The 25,657-nt window shown below is 41.2% G+C and overlaps 1 protein-coding gene across 1 annotated transcript in view; it reads left to right on the top strand.

Annotated features, from left to right (window-relative positions):
* The window catches only part of RABL6 (RAB, member RAS oncogene family like 6), an 81,533-nt gene extending 56,160 nt beyond the window's left edge, over positions 1–25,373 (top strand). The window contains exons 8-15 of the mRNA XM_020981840.2: positions 1,153–1,256; positions 10,826–11,187; positions 11,691–11,838; positions 13,799–14,014; positions 14,967–15,303; positions 17,153–17,324; positions 20,243–20,301; positions 23,547–25,373. Coding sequence (XP_020837499.1) covers positions 1,153–1,256; positions 10,826–11,187; positions 11,691–11,838; positions 13,799–14,014; positions 14,967–15,303; positions 17,153–17,324; positions 20,243–20,301; positions 23,547–23,741 — 1,593 coding nt within the window. The 3' untranslated portion in view covers positions 23,742–25,373. The remainder of the gene's footprint in view (positions 1–1,152; positions 1,257–10,825; positions 11,188–11,690; positions 11,839–13,798; positions 14,015–14,966; positions 15,304–17,152; positions 17,325–20,242; positions 20,302–23,546) is intronic.
* Positions 25,374–25,657: the final 284 nt, after the last annotated feature.

The following is a 25,657-nucleotide window of genomic DNA, read 5'->3' as shown; positions in this document are numbered from 1 at the left end:
ATTTGTTTGCATGTTGTCTTCCCCATTAAAATATAAGCTTCTTGAGGGCAGGGACTTTTTGCCTCTTTTTGTATCCTCAGTGCTTAGCACAGTGCCTGGCATACAGTAGGTGCTTAGTATATGTTGATTGATTGATTGATTGATACTAAACTGTTCTACCAGGCAGACTGAATTTGGCTTTATAGGCCTTTCATTTTCTTTGTCCTTTGGATCATTTCAAACAGAAAATGACATCCCTCCTTTACAGATAGGTTTGTATACTGCTAAATTATTTGAACATGAATTAAAACACATCTTTAGGTCTTCTCTTAAGAAATACAAGGAAGTGGGGCAGTTAGGTGGCACAGTGGGTAGAGCACTGGCCCTGGAGTCAGGAGGACCTGAGTTCAAATCTGCCCTCAGACACTTTATATTTACTAGCTGTGTGACCCTGGGCAAGTCACTTAACCCCAATTGCCTCACCGCCCCCCTCCAAAAAAAAAGAAAAGAAAAGCAGGGAAGTTAGAAATGAACTACATCTTTCTGATTTAAAGCATGTTCTGCTTCCTCTTGCATCTTAGTATTTGTGCTGAATGGAATTGTTGATGGACAGGTTCTTACTAGCTCTGAAGCTGCCTAGGAAATCTGATCCCTGGATTGGAGGGACTAGAAACTCAAACTTAGATTGTATATGTTCCAGACATTTAGGTTCCACTTACTTAAACCCAGTTCACTTCCAAGTACTGCTCTGCTGAATGAGAGTGTCATGATCACATGTTGTACTTCCTTTTTCCTCATGAAGGGAAAGTGGTGCACATGTCATGGCAGTTTAATGGGACATAGACCTTAGTGAGATTAACCTCCAGATAGGCTAGAGTTGTGCTCTGTGGCCTAGATTAAAACAGTGTTCCCTTGTACTAAGCAGAAGGCAGCCTTTGGCACAAGTTCCTTATTTCAAAGGTGAGGAGGCATCCCTTTGTGTGGCAATGAATTAAATACTTTGTTATCCTATCCTGGATTTTCAATGTGTTCTTGCATTACCATCTTTACTCATCTGCTATTTAATTCATTAAACCTGGGCAAAGTGGTGACACTTGGGCTGATGAAGAATACATGGAGTTCCATTTCAGTAACCTTTCCTACTCAAACCTATCTTTATTTCTCTTTCTTCAGAGAGAGACGTTGCTACGGCAGCTAGAGACTAATCAGCTAGACATCGATGCCACATTGGAAGAGCTGTCAGTGCAACAAGAGACTGAAGACCAAAACTACGAAATGTATGTCAGCCAAACTTCATTTCTAGAGTTTGATAGGATCTTAAGAGCTATATGTCACTGTTCCTATCCTTCCTGCCCTTCCAGGTTAGGGTCTCAGAGAAGTATCATTTCAGTGTGTGTTTTAAGGCTATCTACCAGCCCTCTGAGAAAAATTAATGTATCTATACCCTTTTCTCTTAACATGTGCTGCCTTTCGGTAAAAAATCATTGACACCAGTTGACATGAATAATGACAGGTCTTTTAGTTAAATACTTCATGCCTTCTAATAGTCAGAAACAAAATACCTGCACACAGAGAACTCTAGTGCCCAGTCTGAGAATTTAGTGATTAGAACAATCTTGATCAGTGTGGAAAATGCCCTTTCTTTTTGTTGTTTTTTATTTGTTGTCGTTCATTTGTTTCAATCGTATCTGACTCTTCGTGACCCCATTTGGGGTTTTCTTGACAAAGATACTGGAATGCATTTGCATTTCCTTCTCCAGCTCATTTTACAAATGAGGAACTGAGGCAAGCAGGGCTAAGTGACTTGCCCAGGGTCACACAGCTAGCAAGCGTCTGAGGCCAGATTTGAACTCAGGGAGATGAGTCTTCCTTCAGGCCCAGCACTCTATCCACTGTGCCACCTAGTTACTCCCAGTATATTTAGCTGGGTTTTTTTTTTTAATTATTAATGTACAATAAAATATTTAGAGTAAAATAAACTCTTCTCTAGCTTCCTGGTTTCTTAAGAGGAAACAAATTAAATTTTAAATGTAACATACCGTATCTTGGAAAAAGAATATCTAGCTCTTTTAGTGTACCTGAACCAAGGCTCCAGTCTCCCATAGTTACTCGTGAGGGTTCCTTAGAAAGAGGACAGAGACAAACTGCTTGAAGGTCAAATGTTAAGGAATCACAAAGATTCTTCAAACTAGATTTTCACTTAACATTTGAGTTGACTAGAGAAAAATTACACTGCCAAAATTCAAGACCACTTGATCTGTATTCATTTAGTAATAATAGTAATAACTGATATAAAGTATTTTAAGGTTTACAAAGCATTTTACACCAGACAGCATGGTGCAACAGATAGAATGTTGAATTTGGTGTCATTAAGCCTGGGTTCAAATCCCTTCTCTGACACTTGCTGTGTTGATCATGGATAAGTCACTTAACCACTCTGAGAACTATTGAACTAGATGATCTCTGAAGGCCTTTCAAGCTCTAAATATATGATCCAATAACAACTTGTTAAGTAATAAGGATGACACAGTCTCTGAGCAGTTTTCGGGGTGGTTGTTGTTTTTTTGAAAGGACAACAGCTGATATTCACACAGTTTACCATGCTTATTGCCACACACTTGGTCCTATTTGGTCACTAGTGAACTGTGGTATAGTTTTACTGACTTGAATCATTTCATCCAGGAGATGGTTATATGTTTATCAACCATTATTCTGGAAAAGGAGGAAGCCAACTATAGATACAACCTAAATGTCTTAACTATCCAGTAAAGTTTTCAGTTGTTAGTAAATTCAATTCAGCGAATATTTGTTAAGCTCCTGTTACATGGAAGGCACTGTGCTAGCCCCAAGTGATGTAAAAACAAAAAAAGAAATATAGTCCTTTCCTTTAAGGAATATACATTCTACTATCATTAATACTTGCTAGGGAAACATTCTGTCAGACTGCCCATTTATGGGACATTTCCCACATGTATTAATTATGGTTATTTTTATGTGGTGTGTTTATATAAATTTTAAAAGAAAATATTCAACATTTATGGATTTGTTTTATTTTTGTCAAAATTGATTTTCATAGAGATTTCAGTGCATCTAGGTCTTTCAAAGGGTAAACTTCGTGGCCTATCAAGGCTAATGAAAGGATCTCTGATTACCTTGGGGTTTATATTTCCTTATGCTCTCCCAGCATAAGAACATAAACTTTCTGCTGCTTACTAGCTAATCACAGCCAGTCATCAGTGTTTTATACTTTTCTATCCCTTCTTTTTCTTCTTTTTTTAATTCTTTATTCATTTTTAACTTAAATACAAAAAGACCAAAAAAAAGAACATTTCTATGTGCATTGCACAACATGAAGTGAGGATTCAGTATAAAACCATGAATTTCCATTTCAGACTGTTTACTTTTTAAAAAACAAAAAAACCTATGTAATAAATACTATACAATGTTTTCAATTTACTCTGCTTTTCTGTGCTTCCTTCTAAGTTTTCTTTTGTTCTCTGCTGTCCACTTATCAATCCCTTCTTTATGAAGATCAAATGGAGGTGATAGATATAAAAATGGTGTTAAAAGTATAAAGCCTAATATAGATGTAAGTCACTTAACAAATAGGTCCTTTGACAAGCAAGTTTGAAAGGCTCGGGAATTCTGATCAACACAATGACCAATCATAATTCCAGGGACCTCAGGATGAAACTTGGTACCCACATCCTGATAGGTGATAGACTCAGAATATAGATGGAGACCCTTTTTTTTTTTTTCAGACATGGCCAATGTGAGAATTTGTTTTGCCTGATTGTGCATGTCTGTAACAAGGATGGGGTGGGGAGGCAGTCAGGGGGATGCCACTCTGAAAATGAAGTAAAATTTAATTAGAAAATTAAAAAACCAATAGTTCCTTTGAACAGCCACGAAGTGATGAAGATAGCACTTAGTATTTAATTACCAACACAAATTATCTCTCCAACTAGAATGGGATCTGAATTAGCAGGGATGTTTGACAACTAATGTTTACGATTTTAGAAATCTGGACCTGCCCAAAACTTGGCCAGGTAACAAAGGGATCTTGAGATTGCTGAGTGGTGATGGACAAGTATCCCTGTCTGTATATGCTAAATCTATGGAACAAGGTTAGTTTATTTAGGAAATTGTCGGTTGAAGATTTTCGTGCCTTGATTGCCCATACTTTTCTCAGGTTACTGTCCCAACAGGATTGCCTGCCTTTTGAGGAAATCTGCAAATTTAACCTAACTAATTGACTCTTAAAACCTTTCTGGTACCAGATTTGGCTGATAGTGTCTGAAAACTGCAAGAGATTAAATGGCTTGGGTGAGTGCAGAAACTTGAGCTTTGGTAGCTACAGAAAAGATTGTTCTAAAGTGTCCAATTTAGATAGATCCCCAGCGTAGCCTAGGTGAAGAAGATAATAAGGGTTTAACTAGCTGTTCTCCAAGAGGAAGAAAAGTGTAAAGTGAAAATAATTAGTCCTCTTTAAATCTCTTCCTGGCTTTACTATCAGCCTTGAAATTCAAAGCTTCCTTTAAATATCCTTTGATTGAACACCAAATAGTTTTATGATGATTTCTGGCTAGAACCACATTCTAGAAAGGTTTGTACAATTGTGCTGCTTTTACTTCTATCCTGAGAATAACAATAAATATAGTAAAGTAACTTTCTGGAAAGCACTTAAAATTTTACACGACTAGTCTTGTTAAGTTTCCCAAAAACCATTTATTAATGAATAGCGCAAACTGTACGCAAAGACTTATCCAGAATCCCATAGCCAGGGAGTACACAGCTTTGGCTCCCACCAGGACTATCCTGTGACCTCTAGATCAAACCTCCCTCCCCCTAATTTTTCCCATTCCATCAAAAATGTAGCTGTAATAATGATTGTCATGCTTTTTTGTGGATACTTCTTCAGCCTGACAGTCTAGGTGAGGAGCAGCTATCTATACACAGTTTGACTTCAGAATAGTCAAAAAAACAATCGATTAATGCCCAGTCCATCCCTGAGAGAGGAGACAGGTCTTGTCCAATGTTATGTATAGGAAAATAGCCTTAAAGAGTAGTCCTTTACATACGCATCCCTCAAAACTGATAAAACAGCTGATTCTCTAATCCTTGGCCCAAATGCTGATGTACTACCAATAAAAATTTGAGCACTCCTGCCTGAGCCTGTATGCATCCCCCCTTCCTCTCTTCTCTGCTAAGATTACAAACTCTTTAAGGGCAGAAATTCTCTCTTCTCTTTCCTTTAGTATACCTTTATAATGTCCAGCACAGGACTGTTACTAACTAACTGTAGTGCATGTTATTGACACAAGGGATCTAGTAGAGTTATAGTAAATAAGTATTTTTTTAAATCAAGAAATAAACTAACTTAACATAACCTAAACATTAAGATTACCTGAGAATACATGGTTTAATCCACTGATATTATTGTCTTCCTATCTGTGTATGAATAGTTCACTCTTCTCCTCACCCCCATAAACTATTTGCTCTTCCATTCCTGTACATCTGCTGAACACCACACTTCACTTCCTTTTTTTTCCGTATATTTCTTTCTTTTTTTTTTTTTTTGGGCTAGGCAATGGGGTTAAGTGACTTGCCCAGGGTCACACAGCTAGTAGGTGTTATGTATCTGAGGCCAGATTTGAACTCAGGTCCTCCTCAATCCAGGGCTGACACTCTATCCACTGCACTACCTAGCTGCCCCCTGTATATTTCTCAAATCCCATCTTTTACAGAACCTTTCCAAGACTTGGCAAGTAAAATAAAGGCTCACTTCTCACATCTCCATCTAGCCTTTTTCACTGAATTTATTTTGAGCCTGTTCAGCTCAAAGCCCTTCTAAAATTAATATTATAGCAAGATAGAAGTTATACTTAATAAGAACTAATCCATAGAATGAAAACTGTTCATTTATATTATTTTAGTTTATGTTTTTTCTCTAGGACTTCTAAATAGTGAGAATGTATTGATTTCTCATGATTTCCCATTTGCTATCATTTTTCGGAAATGCTTGGCAAATATGCCAGTTTTTTGCTGTGAAACTCCCTGAAGAGTTGATTGACTGTTTGCTCACATTGTTCTGAGGGATTAGCAGCTTCTTTTCAGAGATGCCTAGCTGCCTTTCATAATTATACCAATAGGAGTACCAATACAGAGTTCTCTAAAGAGCTTAGCAGCTTTCAAAATAACCTCCCTAACTGATGCCAGAGCTAACGTTGACAATTTGCCTACTTAGTATTTTAGATCAGAGGTATCAAACCAGATTAAAACATAATTAGGGGGTAGCTAAGTGGGGCAGAGGATAGAGCACTGGCCCTGGAGTCAGGAGGACCCGAGTTCAGACCTGGTCTCAGACCAGACACTTGACACTTACTAGCTGTGTGACCCTGAGCAAGTCACTTAACCCTAATTGCCTCACCAAAAAAAAAAAAAAACATAATTGGGAAATATTTTTTAAAATAAGTAAAAGATGATAATATTACTTTTTTTTTTTTGAGGGGGTGCTAGGCAGTGGGGTTAAGTGACTTGTCCAGGGTCTCACAGTTAGTATAAAGTATCTGAGGCTGGTTTTGAACTCAGGTCCTCCTGACTCTAGGGCTGGTACTCTATCCACTGCGCCACCTAGCCGCCCCCCATAATATTACATTTTAAAACTAAGTATACATATAGCCTGCAGGAATCCTCATGTATGGATTAGTGCAGCACTTCTTAAACTGTGGGTTGCAAGTGGAAAAAAGAAGCCCTGGACCTCTACTTCTTTTTTGAGTTTGACTCTACTACTATTTTCAATAGTTTGGGAAAAGGAAAGTCTCTAAAGACTGTTTTTACAGAGCAGCTAGGTGGCACAGTGAATAGAGCACTGGCCCTGGAATCAGGAGGACCTGAGTTCAAATCCAGTCTCGGACCAGACATCTGACACTTAGTAGCTGTGTGACCCTGGGCAAGTCACTCAACCCCAATTGCCTCACCAAAAAAAAAGACTGCTTTTACAATAACTGAAAAACCTTCCTTTGCCCTCCAACCTTATCTTTATACTTAATACATAATAATGTCCCCCAAATACCCAACCTCCTAATCAGTGTGCTCAACTTCCTTGACCCATATCTTCACCCACATGGAGGCTCATACCTTGATCTTACCATCACATATAACTGTGCTACCTCCGGGAGCCTTAACACTGGTATTAACCTCCTGCTCTGTCTCACCCTGAACTACTCTTTCATGCTCAACAGCTTATAATCAGTTCAACCCTCGCTGTTCTCTCAGCCTGTCACCCTTGTTCTAGCCTCCCTTAATTCTCTCTACTATCTTTAATTGACCAGTTCAACTATTATGCACTGAATCCCTTGCCCCTTTGCCATATTCCCATTTTTGCCAAACCCTAGGTTTCCTGCCATGTCCACCTTCACTCCTGCTGTTGTACTCCTGAAAATATGAGAATAAATGCACGTGACTATCATCTCTACTTGCTGCCTCCAATTTCCATTCACTACTCGATCCATCTGTGGAAGAAAAACTCTACACTTTGCCTTCCACACCTTGTAATATGCCTTGTGAGATTACCATTCTGCTGAAACTGTTCTCTAAAAGGTTCTGTGAAACTTTCACTCCTAACTACTGAGTCTGAAGATTAGTCTTCGTCCTACTTGACTTTTTCTGCAGCTTTTTCCACTCTTGAATACCCCCTCCTTTTGGATATTCTGTTCTCTCTTGGTTTGCGTGTGAAACTGTTCTTTTTTGGTTCTCCTCCTACCTGATTCCACAGGATTAGGGTCTTTTCAGAAAATCCACAGATCTTGATCTCCTTTGCCTGGATCATTATCATGGCCTGCCATCCCAAGTATGGATGCCTTCCAAGACCTTGTTCTGGGCCCTCCTCACTCTACACTTTCTCCCCTGTGTTACTTGGGTTACTCCCTGAGGATATAGGTCATTTATTATCTTTTTCTTGTGCTGGACACTGAAGTCCTTTCTCAGGCTAAAATACTGAGCATTCAAACTCTACTACAGAGAGTGCAACCCTAACGGACTAGCCACGTTGTTTGAATGCCAGATGTACATTTGCCTAAAAGAGTTTTTACAGAGAACTCACACAAGGCTAACGCTCACATGAAGGTCAGAAGAAGCCATATAAGGACACTCTCGAGGTCTCTCTGAAGAACTTTTGAATCACGGGAGACATGGGAGACACTGGAATAGGACTGCCCAGCATGGCATTATTAGGACATTAAAGAAGGTGCTGTGCTCTATGAGCGAAGCAGAATTGCAGTACCTCAAAAGAAACATGAGATGTGCAAATTTAGAGACATCTCCACTCCAAATGTTCACGTGGACCATAGGTTCCCAGAGTGGGGGCGCTGGAACAATCCAGGGGGGCAGTAGTGGGTTTTTTGTTTTGTTTTATTTTGTTTTGGCTAGGCAGTGGGGTTAAGTGACTTGCCTAGGGTCACACAGCTAGTAAGTGTTAAGTGTCTAAGGCTGGATTTGAACTCAGGTCCTCCTCATTCCAAGGCCAGTGCTCTATCCACTGTACCACCTAGCTGGCCTGGTAGTAGTTTGAGATGACTCAGATTTTTAAAAAATAAATAAATAAAAGGTTAAAGAAAGATTTCCAGGGGTGGGGGGCACTGAGTAATTTTTTTTTGAAAGGAGGGGCCAAATAAGTTTGGAGACCTCTGGTAGACCATTTGTACCCAACCTATTGTAGACCCACAGTCAGATACACTGTACCTTGACTCTAACACAGCAATGTCATTTTGGTCCTCTTCTAGAAGGAAGGACAGCAGCAAACTATTATCTCTATGCTGATGGCTTCCAAATCCATGTATCTAGCCCTAATCCTTCTCTTGAACTCCAGTCTCATGTTTTCAACTGCCTGCTAGATTAGTCCCTGCATAAATGTTCTATTACTTTCTCAAACAACGTATTCAAAACAGTTTGTCATTTCCCCTTATCCCTAACCTGCACTTCTAAATTTCTCTGTTTCTATTGAGAGCAGCTAGGTGGCACAGTAGATAGAGTGCCAGACCTGGAGTAAGGAAGACTCAACTTTCTGAGTTCAAATCTTGCCTCCAGATATTAGGTGTGTAAATGAAAAAAAAAATAATTAAAAATTTTCTTTAAAAAAATGATATTAGCTGTGTGACCCTGAAAAAGTCACGTGACCCTGTTTATCTCAGTTTCCTCATCTGTAAAATGAGCTAGAAAAGGAAATTCAAAACCACTTCAGTGTCTTTCTCAAGAAAGCCCCAAGGGGGTCACAAGGAGTCGAACATGACTGAAAAACAGCTAAACAATAGCAACCACCATTCTTCTGTCACCTAGTTTTTCAACCTGTAAATCAGTGTGCAACTGTGACTCTACTGTCTACGCCCCTTTACAACCAATCAATTGTCTTGTTGATTCTACTTCTGCAACATCTTATCTTTTTTCACATGCTAGCTGACTTAGTTCAGGCCCTCACAATCTCTTGCCTGGACAATAGCTTCCTACTTCTTCCTAATTCAGTTCACCTCCTCTCCATCCTCCATAGAGCTGTCAAAATAATTTTCCTTAAGCATTATTCTGCCCATGTCACTTTCCTGCTTCCTGTTACCCTTAGGATAAAATAAACAATTCATCAACCTGACACTTATAATCTTCTGAAATCTGGTTCCCACCCACTTTCCTTACTTCATATCATTTCCCTTGGAATATTTTTTGTTCCAACTAAATTGGACTATTAGCTGTCTACTGAATTTGACATTTCATCTTCCCTCTGCCTTTGACTAGGTTGTCCCAAATACTTGTATACTCTCAGAATCCTTGACTTCATTCAAGGCTCAGCTAAGAGATCACTTACTTCATGAAACTTTCCCTTATCTATCCAGTTTTCAGTACTCTCGCCCTACCTTAAATTACCGTGTGTGTGTGTGTGTGTGTGTGTGTGTAAAATGTAAGCCTTTTGAGAGCAAGTCACATTTTTGTCTGTATCTTTGTGTTGTGCACATAGTAGGCACTTACTAATATATGCTGAATTTAACTGAAGTGTAAAAAATTACTCATTTTCTTCCATGTGCATGTAATTTATGCATAATATAAAATATGTACCTGTATAAGGCTAGTTTTACTATGTCCAGTTTGTTCAGCATCATAGGTCATACATAGATTCAGAACTGGAAGGGATCCTAGACACCGTCAAGTCCAACACCCTCATTTTACAGATAAAGGACACTAAGACTCAGAGAGGATAAATGACTTGCCCAGGGTCTCACAGCTAGTAAGCGTATGAAGCTGGATTTAAATCAAGATCTTTCTTATTCCAAATCCAGTACACTGTACACTACACCATATTGATAGATTTGTTCACGTGCATGTGATATGGACATGCTGCCTTAGGTGAAGCTTAGAGAGGTCAGGGAGCTTACTAAGGACATCCTTTCACTTTGGGATCTAAATATTCAACAAGAAAAAAATGCTGGAAAATGGGGAAGTCATCAGGGAGATAATAGACATTTCTGAAGTGCCACTTCATAGTCAATTGTAGTAACTGTGTTTTAGATCAAGAAGTCAGAGGCACTGTGGTATAGTGGATAGAGTATAGAACTTTGAATCAGAAAGATTTGAGTTTGAAATCTGCTTTTGATACTTACTAAATGTGTAGTCCTAAAAGTGTATGAATTTAACCTTTCTGAGCCTCATCTGTAAAATGGTGTCAGTAGTATTTATCTCACAAGGTTACAAGGATCAAAAAAGAGAATGTATGTTAAGTGCTGTGCGAACCTTAAAGTACTCTATAAATTTCAATATTATTATTGTTGCCATTTTCTCATTTCCTCGACTTACTGTATTTCAGTTTTCTGGAGATGATGGAAGCAAGAAGTCGAGGACATGCATCTCCATTAGCAGCCAATGGACAGAGTCCCTCCTCTGGTTCTCAGTCACCTGTCGTGCCTCCCAGCACAACATCCACAGGGAGCTCCAGCCCCAGCACACCTCAGCCAGCCCCTCAACAGCTTCTTGCAAATTCTGCTACCTGCCCCTCCCTTCCACCTTCTGTGTCCCCTGGGCCCCCATCCGAGGCACAAGCCCAGGCAGCTTCTCCAGCTACTGTTGCCACTTCCCCAGCCCCACCCCAACCTCAGCCCCAGCGTCGAAGCATCATTTCAAGGCTTTTTGGAACCTCACCAGCTTCAGAGGCTACCCCTTCACCTCCTGGTAAACATTGAGTTTCCTGTACCTGGGGCACCCTTGCAGATAGGTATGTTTAGCAGGCACGATAAAACAGCAGCCTCAGTACAGTTGGATATAGCAAGGTCTCCCACCACCTAGCCTAAGTTACTTAGAACCAGATATTTTATGACCCAACAGCTGAGAAACCACTTGGTGATTTCAGAAATCATGAGGTCCTTTCAGTTCCTAGAGTTTCTAATGGATACCTTAGACTCCCTCTTTCTTTTGAACAGGCCATGTCAGGCCTTTGCTGTTCCATTAACTTGTTTGTGTAGAGGTCACCTTGCTCAAAATGGTGGCTGTATTTAAAGTAGCCTGCATGAAGATAGGTGGGTTACCTAGTCTGAATGAGCCCTTGGGCAGTCTTTGTCAACAGTGGGCAAACTTGCTTTCTTCCCGGAATGATCAGATCCTCAGTTATATACTTTTAGCTCCTGGTTTCTTAAATGAGATGGGGTAATAATTATGGGTATCTGCACTTCATGCAGAGCCTGTCCACTCGGTAGAGGCACCAGCAAAAGTCCACAGTGTTGAAGATTTTGTTCCTGAAGACAGCCTGGATAGGAGCTTCCTAGAAGATACAAATCTGAAGGATGAAAAGAAAATCAGAACAAAAGTTGAGCATGAAAGTGACAGGTAAGAGATGTTAGATTAACCAGGCTTTTAATGTCGTACTACTCTAGATGTAAAAGTTCCACCCAGTTTAATAGCTATAGGTATTTAGGATTTATTCCAGATTCTTGCCTACAGTCATAGCTGCCATTCTCTGCCTTCATTTCCTTCTGTTACTTTTCTGCCTGTTACTTCTTTGGGAGTAAAAAAGCTTCCTGTTGGCTCTCACGTGTTCCTCCAGCACTGTGGGTTCTGCAAATGCTAGCATCTGCATTAGCAGGCTGTCTTTCTCAGTGTAAGAGCTGCCTTTGTTCAAAACTATTAAATCCTTGACCAGTCAGAGGAGAAAGAGCTATGTGCTGGCTATTTTACATCTAATGTCTTTGCAAAGTGGATCTTGGGATTTGATTTTCAACTTCAAGAAAGGACTTGAGCCAAATTTATATAAAACTGGTAAGAGCATTAAACTTAGACAGGGTTGTGCTGTCAGATGTTGGAGTATCGAAGAGTACCATTAGTTGGGAGGCCCATGATTAAGTATCTCTAAGGATTTTGGCACCAATGCTTAGTGCCTGACAGGCACCTTGAGCTCTAGCATATTGTGACTGAAACTTACTCGGGCAGATTTGCCAAACACACAACACAAGGATTTCAAAGTGAGAGAGACCAAGACAGGTTATTCTCAGATTGGTGACCCAGCTCCCAGGCACCATCTGTTTCCCATTTGTCATAGAGTGTGAGGAGTTCTTTTTAAACAATTACTTAATAAACTGAGCAGCTCTTCAGAATTGGAAAAGACCTGTACTTCAGTCTTGGAGAGAGGATTTCTAGTACAAAAAATTTTTGAGGAAGAACATTAAGCAGTCCTTGCACAATCTCCCTTTTTAATGTCTCCAAAGCCATGATAATAATCTGACGAGAGAGGGTTAGAGATTCTTAGGCTATATGAGGACATGTATTCTCATTTCACTTAAGGCAACTAATAAGGTTTTTCCTGGGCCAGTGCGTGTTTTTGAGGCAGGGTTTAGGGGAACATTGGCATAGAAACACTGAGGTTGAGGCAGGTGGGTCTTGTGAAGTTTTTTACTCACTAAATGCTACTCTAGGGTGCTGAAAAATACCCTTCTATAATCAGATCATTAACTCTTGGTAGGATATAGAAGAAATCTTGTTTTCAGCCCTAGTTTCTACAGACAGTTCTGCCACAACATAGTACATACACCCAAAAAACACTGCACTGTGTAACATCATGCAATAAAAACCACAGAGCTTGTGGGGAAAATGGAGTTGAAGCACAACACTTAAAAACTATCAGTGACACATTAAAAAAAATAAGAACTTAATAAATGGTTGCATAGTTTTATACATGTTTAATGATTAAGAAATACATAAACAGTGGCTGTGTCAGTGACCTCAGGTGGGGCAGGGTGAAGCTCCAAGCCTCAGGCTAGAGGCCATGGCAGAAGGTTGAGGGGTGAGGAGTGAAACCAGCTTTTCTCTGCCCACAACTCCTGCCACACCATAGGATATGCACTAAACATGGTACTTTACCTTGACAGAGACCTGAAATTTGCTTGTGGAAGTAGGTGTCAGAAGGGTTTCAGCTTGTGAATTATTGTGAAGTGACTCCATTTTCTGCATTCTAGAAGTTTCTGGAGGAAGAAGTTACTCAGAAGGAGTAACTCAGAAGTTAGGCCCAAAATGTTTCCTAATATATCAGTCAGGTTGGAACAAATTCTCATTTTTGAAACACGTTATAGCAGAACTGACTATACCTTTTTGTGTTCCACCTGCTACTGTAAGTGCCAGAAGTGACAGTAAATACTAACTGCTGAAAATCTCATTTACCTTCTTTCTCCCCTGGTGGAGGTACTGATTGGGTTATGGACTAGAGGATGGGTAGCAAAGAGAAATTGCTAATTGAGAGTTGCTCTGTGCTGTGCTTATTAGAGCTTCCTCTGTAATATTCGTGTCCTCTGTGTAGTGATGGGGAAATCACTGGGGGAAACCCCATGGTAGCTGGTTTCCAAGATGACCTGGACCTAGAAGATAAGCCATCCTGCAAGTCCTCCTTGCCAGCAGGCCCCATCCCAAGTAGAAACATCACCCTCTCCAGTGAGGATGAAGCTGATGAGGTGTCAGATTGCCCTCAACTCACCAGTCTGACCACCCAAGAGAATTTGGAACCTGAGACAAAATGGTGAGTATACCAGGAGGAAAGAGATTATCTTTCCCCTACATGTAAGGGATGGGGACAAGAAGAGGTGAAGAGGAGTAGTTTAATTTAAAGAAACATTTTTCTAAACCCCTCTATGTAGGCCATTGTAGATAGTGGGTATGAGGGCAAAGTTTAGATGCAGTACGTGGCCCATCTTACATGCAGCTTTGAGACTAGTTGGAAGAAATGATATATTTACTGTAACAATTAAGAGGATCATATATCTAAGGTTGAAAGGGAGCCATCAGTGATTTCATCAGCATGGATAATTCATTATATTTTATAATATAATTCACTCTGTTTCATTCAATAAGTCCAAAGATGGAAGCTATTTAAGACTCTGAGAGGTTAGATGACTTGCCCAGGATCACACAGCAAATAAGTATCAGGGGTAGGACATGAACCAAGTCTTTACTTTAAGTCCAGAAGCACTCTATTCAGTGCATCAGGCTGTCATTGTTTATGCAGATAAGTGTAATACAGGGATGGTAGGTACATTAGGTACAGAACAAAGTATACTGTGTGAGGCTAGAGAAAGAAGGTGAATGCCACCCGGTGTGTGTGACAATTTGGGGTTAAGTGACTTGCCCAGAGTCACGCAGCTAGTGAGTTTTTAATGTGTCTGAGGCAGAATTTGAACTCAGGTCCTCCTGACCTCAGGGCCGGTGCTCTATCCACTGCAGCACCTAGCTGCCCCTAGGAGGTGTACTCTTGCTACTCTGCTATATCCAAGGGTCTGTCTATACTCCTAAAGCCAACCCTGCTCTAACACATGATGTAGTTTGCCATTTTCCCCCTCTGGGCAAGATACATTTATAGCCAGCTGAAGTTTACCATAGGATCTGAGACTTCTTTGCCAAGTTGCAAGGTCTATGTTTAAGCTTCCATGATGATAATTTAAAGGTCTCTAACCATTTCTTCGTTCCCTTTCAAGGTCTTCCAGAAATTCCTTGAAGCCACAAAGTGAAGCCACTTCCACCAAAGCCACTGACCCCAAACTTCAAGTTAGTTTACCCATTCGTTCAGGACCTGAGAAGTGCAGTAACACTAAACCTACTCCTGAAGCCCTGCTTGGTGCTGAAGCTCCGTCCCAGGCACCCAAAATGGTTTCTCAGAACAAGGATTCCACTTCTAAATTCAGAGAGGTGAAAGATGAGAAACGGGAGTCCTCAGAGAGTGATCCAGAAGGACCCATTGCTGCTCAAATGCTATCCTTTGTCATGGATGATCCTGATTTTGAGAGTGAAGAGTCTGACACTCAAAAGAAAGCGGTAATGAAAACAGCCTTTTTCTTACTCTCTTTGCTTGTATCGAGCTGGTCTCTATACCACAATTATCTGTTGATGAGAACCTGGCCTAGGAGGTAGAATTTCAGGGTCCCGGATCCTGCTGTGCCCCTGATTAACTGTACAATTTTGAGAAATCCCTGAAGTCTTAGTTTTACCATTAGTTGATGGAAATGAAGTATTCCTGCTTACCAAAGCGTCATCCAGGAAGGCTTTGAGGGTAAGGAAAAATGAAATAATAGATGAGAAAGTTGGATGAGAAAGTTTTGAAACACCATGTAAAATGCAGGGTCATGTAAACATAAACAGCTTTACAAGGTCAAAAGTGTACTCTTTTTAAGGGAAAGATCTATGTGAAATACAGATTGATAGTTATCATGGGAGGCTAGAAGTCTACATCAATGTAGTCTAGATCATTGGCTCAGATTCTGGCATGGACTTTTTTTAACCAAATTCCCATTTAATCTTCAGAGGTGTAGTTTCAATATATATCCTCCTTCCTTGGGGTGATTGAAAACATTTACTGTTCAGCAGACTGTTAGCTGGAACAGACTTTTTAATTCCAGCCTGGCAGGACATCATCCTTGTTATGGGGTAAGTTTGGGGCATTTGTCCTTTTGAAAAAAGTGTGCTGAGTTGTCTCTGCCATAAGGCATCTTCAGACTAAAAAGATGTCCAACAGGAAATGTAAATTAAATGTTCTTACCCCACTCCCATTTGTTTCATCTTCTGTTCCCCTCCCCCACCTTGCCCCAGAAGTAGCCTAGAAGAGTGAGCAGTGGGAGTGAGTCATTGTGTCCCTGGGCCCCAGAAGGAATATCACAGCCTGAGACAAGTTCTGACCTTGGCCACATACTATCTTGGATCACACTCAAGGGACCACTGCTCTCCTCTCCCCAGGGAGAATCCTGGGCATCTGTATTAACAGAAGGAAGGAGAGGGTTATAAAGCACTAGGAGCACTGCACTGCAGCAGTGGGCCCTCCAGGCAGAAATCAAGAAGACCATTTCAGAGTCATGTCTCGAATTCTGCCGGGATATGCCTGGCCCTAGGCCATTCGGTAACAGAGAAGAAAATCCAGGTTGATAATATGACAGGCACTAAGATTCTTCCTTACTCCCCTCTATATAACTGTGGGAAAGCTAGATGCATGATCAGAAAGCTACAGAGACATTCAGCGATTCTTTTTTCCTTTCTCTCAGTAAGTCTTTACCCATCTTCCTCTAAGTCAGACGAGTCCAAGCCTGTTGACTTGAGTCACACCCAGATCCTTAATTGTATAAGATCTAACTCTAAAAAATACCTAAAGATAATGTTTCTTAAAGACAGATCTCCCACTATCCAAGGAGGGGAAATTGTTGTAAGCCCCCCTATTTGGCTCTGGCATTAGAGTGTCATGTAGCTTAGTGATTGCAGAGGGCTATCTGTGAAGAAATGCATGGTTACATAGACAAGTTCCACATGGAGCTGATACTTGCTTCACAAAGGTAAATAAGGCTCCATTTAGAAACACTTTAAGATCTCACACCACATACCAAGATAAGCTCCAAATGGGTAATGAGTGACACCATAATCAAATTAGAAGACCATGGAAGTTACACATCAGATTTATGGATAAGGGAAGAGTTCATGACCAAATATGCAAAAAAGAGGTTAACAGCAGGTAAAATGTTCAATTTTGATTACATAAAATTAAAAAACTGTGGTTTTGAGCTATATCTGATTCTTCTCTCTCTCTCTCTTTCTCTCTCTCTCTCTCTCTCTCTCTCTCTCTCTCTCTCTCTCTCTCTCTCTCTCTCTCTCTCTCTCTCTGTCTTTTTCTCTGTCTCATCAGGAAGAGTTTCCAGTGAGAGAGGACCTCTCAGATGTTACAGATGAAGACATGCCCCCTGCAAAGCTCCCTCAGCCCATTAAGCCTACAATTCACTCCTTTAAAATGAAAAATGACTCAGATCTTTTTGGTTTGGGTCTGGAAGAGACTGGGCATAAAGAAAGCAGTGATGAAGGTAAAGTGCTTAGCATACTTGTTATCAAGTCACTCCTCACCAAAGCCAGGCTGCGTCACCAGGCAGCATTTCAAAAACATTGAGTGAGTGGATCAGAAAACCTCATATCTGTCTAAATCTTAAGTTACGGCTGTGATGTTGTTGGGGTGCCATTCTCTTGACTTCACCTTCCAAGAAAATTTCAGGAATTATTCAGTATTTCAGCATTCAGTATTTTGGATGTTGTGTGACTTAATGACACATTATTCATTTAGTATTATAGATTTCTTTGGAAAAATGGAAGAATTAGGAAAGAAGAAAGTGGAGGGTCTAAGAGATAGTATAATTTTCCTCAGGACCTATACCTGCAGCATCTGTTCCAGGGGTGGGGAACCTTTGGCCTTGAGGCCACATGTGGCCTTCTGGGTCCTCAAGTGCAGCCTTTTGACTGAGTCCAAGTTTTACAGAAATCCTTTTATTAAAGAGATTTGTTCTGTGAAGTTTGGATTCAGTCAGAGGGCCTCACTTGAGCATCTAGAAGGCCACATGCAGCCTCAAGACCACAGGTTCCCCACCCCTATTAACATTCCCAGCAGCCAAGTCTGAAGGACAGTCCCCCACAACACACGGGAGCTTAATTCTATATTTGGGAGCATCTGAACTGGTGACAGGAATGACTATCTCTAGCAACTTGATTTCTGAAAATGCCAGCTATTTAGATGACTGTCCAAATAGCAGAACTGGAAACTCTTCTTCCTGGTTTTTCTTATTTCTGTCATTTAGTCATTTAAGGTTTATCAGTCTATAAGCTACTAATCCCCATATTGCTGCTTTTACATTTGCACTGACCACATTGTTTACTTGAAGAAGAAAAGGGAAACATAGACATTACAGTGTAACTAAGAAGCATTGGGCTTCACAGCCTCATGCAGTTGACCATTCAAATCATTCTAGGCTAATGTGTTTTTTTTTAATGTACTTTTTTTAATGTTTCAAAACTAACAAAAAGCTTCAAGTATCTAAAATCCATTTTATTGGGTATTTATTGGGTATTTATTCAGCTGCTTACTAATTGACTGTGGGTTATTTATCCTTTATTATGGCTGCTATTTGCTCTACTACTGTGTTGGGATTTTTTAAAGCATCTGGGTCAATACATCAGACCAAGACAGGCTATTATAGAATTAGCATCTGAACCAACTACTTGTCAAAAGTTCAACAAGTGTTATAAAGAACAGTGACAAGATCAGTGTTGGCATCAGATGTATTTCATCACTAATGGGTCCTTCATGTCATCCTTTGGCATCATGTCCAGAATAGAAATGCCTAGCTGGCTTGAAACAGACCTCAGGCACCAGGGCTTACTTTCTGAGGGACCTGGAGGAAGTTATTGAGCATTTTCTTGCCACAGATTTTCCCTATGAGGTAAGGCATTATGAGGCTGGATACTGAGAATAAACCAACCAACAAACTTGTATTGTTTGCATAGCCTTGTGCAAAAGTGGTAAGGAGGAGACAGTCTCAATCATTTCTACCTTTGAGGTTCATTGGATCCTAGATTTAGAGCTGGGAAAAGGGCCTTAGAGGTCATCTAATCCAACACCTCATTTTACAGATGGGAAAACTGGCATAAAGGGGTGAGATAAGTGGGCCAGGTTACATGGTAGTAATTGGCAGATCTAGAATTCAAATCCATGTCTTCTGACTCGAGATCCAACACTTTCTGCTACATCGCACTGATTGGGAAAGTAAGACATTTAGAAACTTGGTAGAAAATACTATAAAGTAATGAATGATTGAATAAGATTAGGGCTTCCCAGTTTGCCAAAAACACCATAACTCAATCAATTGTTTAAAATTCTGTATTATTCCAAAGAAATATTTGTAAATGGTTATTGGGTTTCTAAGCCAGTTACAAAACCTATTTAACCCGTAATGTAACTGAATTGTAATTAATATTTTAGCTACATAATGGGTTAACTATCTTTCCTCCCCTCCCCACACTTTCTTTCCTGGCATGATATGGGAGCATGGATTTCCCTGTTCCTGCAACAGGAGGGGAGACATATGCAACAATCGTTGTAGATTCTCAGGAGGAGGAAAGGAAGAACTAGATGCACCCAGATGAGTACGACATTCATAAGCTGTACTGGTGCTAGCGTCTCAGGGACTGTAAACTGTATTTGAGAGTTGGTAGATCAGCAGAAGCTTGAAGAATCAGACAACACTTTGTGGGAGATATCCGTGAAGGATGAAACTAAACAGAGAAAAGGAAGGTATTCTGTACAGCAGGATATCATTGAGGCAGGGATGTGAACGTGACTTGGAGATATATAGTCTGAATTGAAGTGAACTGAATTACATGTTTTTCCAAAACAAGGATGATGTTTATTTTTTTTATGGTTACCATCTCCAGTATAATCCTGATCTCCAGACACAGGTACTTACTACAGGCTATTTATTGACTAACTCACAGAGTTGAACCTCCAAGACAAGGTGTGGAGTTTATGGCAGACACCTAATCATGTTTCTGGGCAACCTGCTGACCCCCTAGATTTCCTTGTAGTAGATACAAACCTTCATGTAGATAGTCTAGAGGAAACTATCAGAGCTTGAAAATACCTTAAAAATTGAATTTAGCAATTCAGCCTCAGACATATAACACTTACTAGCTGTGTGACCCTGGGCAAGTCACTTAACCCCATTGCCTAGCCAAAAAAAAAAAATGAGTTTAGCCCCTTCATTTTACCCACTGGGAAATTTAAGAACTTCTCTCCCCTTTTACCTCCAGATCTAATGATCTGGGAAACTTTTCCTAAAAGGTGGGGACTCAGCTCCAGAGCCAGTGTCAGCAGAAAATGGAATCGCCTGACATAGCTTGCAGCTTTCTCTAGTAATAAAATTTCTAGCATGATGAACATTTCCTATTTTTCTTGCAGATAAGGAAAGCAAACTCCCCTCTAAGGAGAAGAAGAAAAAGAAGAAGAAAAGCAAAGAGGTACCCACTCTATTGCGGGTAGACCAGCAAGGGTGGGGAGGAAATACTATTCCAGTGACTGGAATTGGGGAGATTCATTTGCTCAATCCTTTTGGGCCTTCGAAAAATGGGTCTCCAGTGAGCATGGTATTATACTAGGAACCAAACATGTTAAGTCCTGTTTCTATCCTTAACTCCAATTAAATGATTAAGGTCTTGGCCATCTTGTCCTGATTTGAAGGAAGTGTTGCATCTGAAAATGACAAAGGAGATCCTGCTCTTCCAAACCTACAGGTTCCCAGCAAGACTTGGCTTTGCTATTTCTAAAGTTGACTTCAGAATGATGCTATCCCTCTGTAGGGAGAGCTAAACGGGCAAGCACCTCCACCCATGGAGCACCCAGGCTCATCCCAAGAAGTTGCCTTCTCTATATCTCTCTATGCAGTGTTTCTCTCTTCCTTCTTTACCCCCTTCCCCAAGCAAGAGCTAGATTACCCCAAGTCTTTTCATGTCTGTCTCAGAGTTGCAGAAAGATTTAGAAGTAAAATGGCTTCGATCCTCGGCTCCTGACAGTCTTCCCATGTATCCAGTCTTTTTTCCAGTTCTATCCTGTTCACCTTACACCATTTCTTCTCTCTACTCTCACAGGCCAGTCTGGTGCAGGCCTCAGTCTTCTCACACCCTGACTCTTTCAGTAGCCTTCTTGTTGATTGACCTACTTCAGGTGTCCATCCTCTGTAATGCCAAAATGACCTTCCTAAAAACCCAGCTCTGAGGGGCAGCTAGATGGATAGAGCTGCAGCCTTGGAGTCAGGAGGACCTGAGTTCAAATGTGACCTCAGACACTTGACACTTAGGCAAGTCACTTAACCCTGATTGCCTCACCAAAAAACAGAAAAAAAAAAAAACCCAGCTCTCACACACCCTCCCTCCTCACACAAGCAATAATCAAAACTGCAGTGGCTCCTTGTTATGTCAAGAATCCAATATAAAATCCTGCATTTAGTAGAGAGCCCTTCACACCCTGGCTCCTTCTTGCCTTTCCAGTCTTCTTACACTGTACCCCTCTCTATATTCTCTATGATCGAGTAACCCTGGCCTCCTTGTTTTTCCTTACACTGTGTACTCCATCTCCGGACTCTAGGCCTTGTCACTGATTCTCCCCCATACTGGAATGCTCTCCCTCCTCACCTCTGCTTCCTTAGTTTTTGAGGCTTCCTTCAGGACTTAAATCAGATACCACCTTCTGCAGGAGGCCTTTTTCTGTTGAGTTTGAGATGCCAGTAATACATCCCATTTGAAATGAAGCTCAAGACATGAGTTCAGGGGTAAATGTATAGATCTGGAAATTATCTTCATAGAGGTGATTGTTGAACTTGGAGCTGAGATCACCAAGAGAAAAAAGGTCTCGAGACAGCACCTTAGGAAACACTATTAGTGGGTGTAATAGAGAAAACTAGTCAAGGGTCAGGAGGACCAGGACAGAATAATGTCACAAAAACTTATCCAGAAGAGGGAGGTCAGCACTGTCAGAAGCTAATAGAAAATCATAAAGGATTAAGATTGAGAAAAGTCGGATTTGGCGTTTAAGAGATCAACTGAAAATTGGTGACCTTGGAGACAACTTTTCATTTAAGTGATGAGATTGGAAACCTGATTGCTGAGGATTTAGAATTTTGTGGGAAGAGGAGTCATTGAGTAAAGACAGCTTTCTCAAGAACTTTAGCCACAGAAGGGAGATGAGATACAAGTCAATAACTAGTGGGGAAGGATGGAGGAAACATGAGTGTATTTTTGTAGTAGCAGGGAAGCAGTCGACAGATGGGTAGAGATATAGCAGTCTGCCAGAGGAGATGGGATGGAATGTATTTAGGGGTGTTTGCCTTAGCAAGGAAAAGGTCCACCTCTTCCTTAGAGAGGGTAAAGAAGGAGTTAGTGGGGGAAGACATCTGAATGAGGAAGGAAAAAAAGGTAGCTCTCAGCAAATGGCCTCAATTTGGAGGGATACTATGAGAAAAGGTTCTTAACTGAAAGAATTGTGGGGAGAAGGTGCTATTTAGGAGGCTTGAGAAGGGATAGAAAGGTTTGAAATAGCCAGTGTGGTAAGTGGAGAGTGAATCGGTTAGGAGGGCCCAGTTGATATTTTTTTAGCAAATTTGTAGTGTATCCAGTTCTCATGGTTTCTTGATTATCTCCAGCTGCAGTCTAATAGCATGTAAGTCAGCAAAAGTAGCATAATGGGAGTAATCCAAAGTTAAGGTTTGGTAAGGCACGATCAGTGAAAAGACAGGTGGGCAAAGGACTCCAGTGTAGAGATAATATAGAGTGGAACTGGTGCACCAAGGGGTCATAATAGGAAAGGAAGGAGAGTGAGCCCCAGTACAAATGTCATGGCCTAGGAAAGAACTACGAGGTGGGGGGACTGGAGAGTGAGGAGGAACAGGTTAGGGATTGTAAGGTCAAGGGAATGATGAAATCATAAAAGGTTATGATTATATAAAAGAATTTTGGAATTCCTGAACATAGAAGTTGAACACTTACAGGTGAATGGCAAGATCAGGAGTATGACTATCTGTATAGCTCAGGTGGAATAAAGGTTATGGGAATTGAGTAACTTGGAAAACTGAGACATTAGGATTTTTGAGGGACTATTAAGAGTATATAATATTAGGGCAGGAGTTGGGGTGGGGATAAAGACTGTGAAGCCAATGAATTCCTAATTCATTGAGGAAGGAAAGTGTTCTAGCAATGGATAAGATAATGGCTACCAGAATCCAAATTGAGTGATACATTTTAATTGCCCTTTACTGAAGAGATTGATGAGTGGTGGTGGTAGAGGAACAGTCTGGAAATAGTAATGGGGAGCAAGGACTATTCTGACTTCAGTTTATGCTGTGTATATCTTGTGTATACACAGTTGTTTGTTGTCTTCCCCGTTAGAATGTGAGCCACTTGAAGGCAGGAACCATATTTGTCTTTGTATCCCCAGTATTTAGCTCAGTCCCCCAAAAATAGTGCCTTTCACATGCTTGTTGATTGGCCTTTGCATCACCAAAATAATAGTTTGTCTTAGGTGACAGACCTGCAGTTCATAATTGTATGGGAAGGTAGGGGTTAGATTTAGTATTTTTATTGGCCTTTCTAGAAGGATCGACCCAATTTGATTTTCTGTGGGCTTACAGGAAGGCTGCCAGACTGCTTCTCCATCCCATCCCTGGGGTCAGTTCACTATCAGAGTTCTTAATATATCATGTCTTACCTTCCAGGAGGAGGAAAAGGCTGTAAAAAAGAAAAGCAAGCACAAAAAAGCCAAGGACAAGGAAGAAGGAAAGGATGAGAAGAAGAAAAAGAAGAAACGAAGCAAGGATAAGACTGAGGAGATTGATGAACTGGAAGCCTTCCTTGGGGGTGGGGCCATAACCCCCAAACAACATGGGGGTGGAGACTATGAGGAGCTCTAGGCCTGGGGTGCATGGGAACCCACAGACCTGTCATTCATCTCTGCTTCTGAGCCTTGGCAGGATGGGGGCTGCCAGGTGGGACCTGGGCTGGGTCTACCAGATGCCCCTCAGAGGCCATGAAGGTAGGGGGATGGGGAGTTCCATAGGTGTCCTGGTAAAAACATTCCAGTGTGAAAAGACCAGTACCCAGTTGGATGGGGAACGGTCAGGTGTAAGGCTTAGGTGAGGGGCTGGGGAGAACAAAGCCTAGTTCTGACCCACCCCTTTCTCCAGTAAGCCCAGTGAAAGGGAGAGAGGGGCACAGCTCGCCATCATCCCTGCCCACCCCTCCCATTCATTGCTATTTACAGAACACTCCAATTATAACTGCTAAAGAAATAGCAGTATCAGCCTAACCAGTTGTTCTCTTAACCTTGGGAGGAATCAAAGATTTCAGCTCTATTTTTCATAACTTTTTTTTTCCTTAATGAACAGTACTTTGGCCTTTGCCCCATAGCAGTCAATATGAGAAAAGCTAAGACAGAAATGGTAAGGGAAATTTTGTTGAGCTGCCTACCATTCTGGGACAGGAAAGGCCCAGCACAAGTTTACTAGATGTTCCAGCTATACCTTTCCCCATCCCCCATAGCTCCAGAAATCCATAACATTTAAGAGTCGATGATATCTGCTCTAGAGTTTGAGGCAGGGGCACAGAAGAGATATGGGTCCAGGTGGGGAAAAGGGGAATAGTGGTAGAATGTAAGTGTCTTCTATAGTAATAAACCATTCATCCACCTTGGCTGGGTTCATGGCCCAGACTCCTTTGCCCTATTGCCCCAGTAACCCTACAGTACTTCTCAGGGACATGACAAAAGCCTTTTGAGGCACTTGCAGGAATCCCAGCCTGTTTACATGGGGGGGGGGGTGTTTGGAGCAGAGGAGCTGTGGAAGCAGGGAACCACTTTAGTTTCTCAGGCTTCCAGAAGCATTCCAGATCTAGTTCTTGTCTCCTGGTTATCCCTGTGTTTTGGCATATTTCAGGTCCCTGTCTCTACCTATACCCATGGTCTCCTCTTAATGTTCCATGATCCCTCACCCTAGAGTAGAAGGGAAAGCTATGACATCTCTAGATACCATATTATGTACAGGAACCGGCCCATTCCAAAGTATTGGTGATAAGAGTAAGAGATTCTCCACCCTTCCACAATGCTCTAGAACCCCAGTCTAAGGTTCAGTGTTTCTCCTAGTACCCCATTCTCACAAAACTTGCCAAAAGAATTTATCCTTTCCTATTCCAAAGACCAGGATCTGTTGTTCTTGGCCAGAGGAAATTATGACTCACAGCTGCTTCTCTACAGCCCAACCTTGCCCATTTTCTTCCAGGCTCCGTTATCTTCAGAGTGGCTGATGTGTAATGGATAAAGGAATGGGGTCTTGGATGGCAATACTTCTTGGAAGGCAGTTTCTTTTTCCAAATCTGGTCATTCCCAGCCTCAGTTTTGGCCAGAAGGAGGGAATTATCATCAGCCTTTGGGCTCAGAGAGGAAATACCACAGGGAAGCAGGGGTGTAAAATACGTGTGTTTTTTAAAGGTTTGTTCCCATCACGTTCTATTGGATGCTCCACACTGACCATAAAGCGCTCTTTTACTGCTGTCTGTGTTTTCTTCCACATCCCACCTACCACTTGGGGTGATTTTGGAGTTAGGCTAAAATTAAAGGTGGCATTGGGAGGACTAGAAAGAGAAGCAAAGGAAATGTCCAAGCCTTGAGAGCACTACTAATCTCTGGCTTCTTAAAAGTAGGGCAAGAAAGGTCTATCCCAGGGAATGTACATTTAGACCAAGGAAGAACACCTCTGAGCTAAGGCATCCTCCTTCCATGACCCCCCCCCCCGCAAGGGAGAATGATAGTAATAGTTTTTGGTCCCTGAATCTA

The sequence above is a fragment of the Phascolarctos cinereus genome, unplaced genomic scaffold (assembly GCF_003287225.1).
Source record: "Phascolarctos cinereus isolate Bilbo 61053 unplaced genomic scaffold, phaCin_HiC Scaffold_2;HRSCAF=192, whole genome shotgun sequence".
In the NCBI taxonomy this organism is placed as follows: Eukaryota; Metazoa; Chordata; class Mammalia; order Diprotodontia; family Phascolarctidae; genus Phascolarctos; species Phascolarctos cinereus.
The sequence above is the reverse complement of the archived record's forward strand: the minus strand, read 5'-3'. Positions and strand labels throughout refer to the sequence as shown.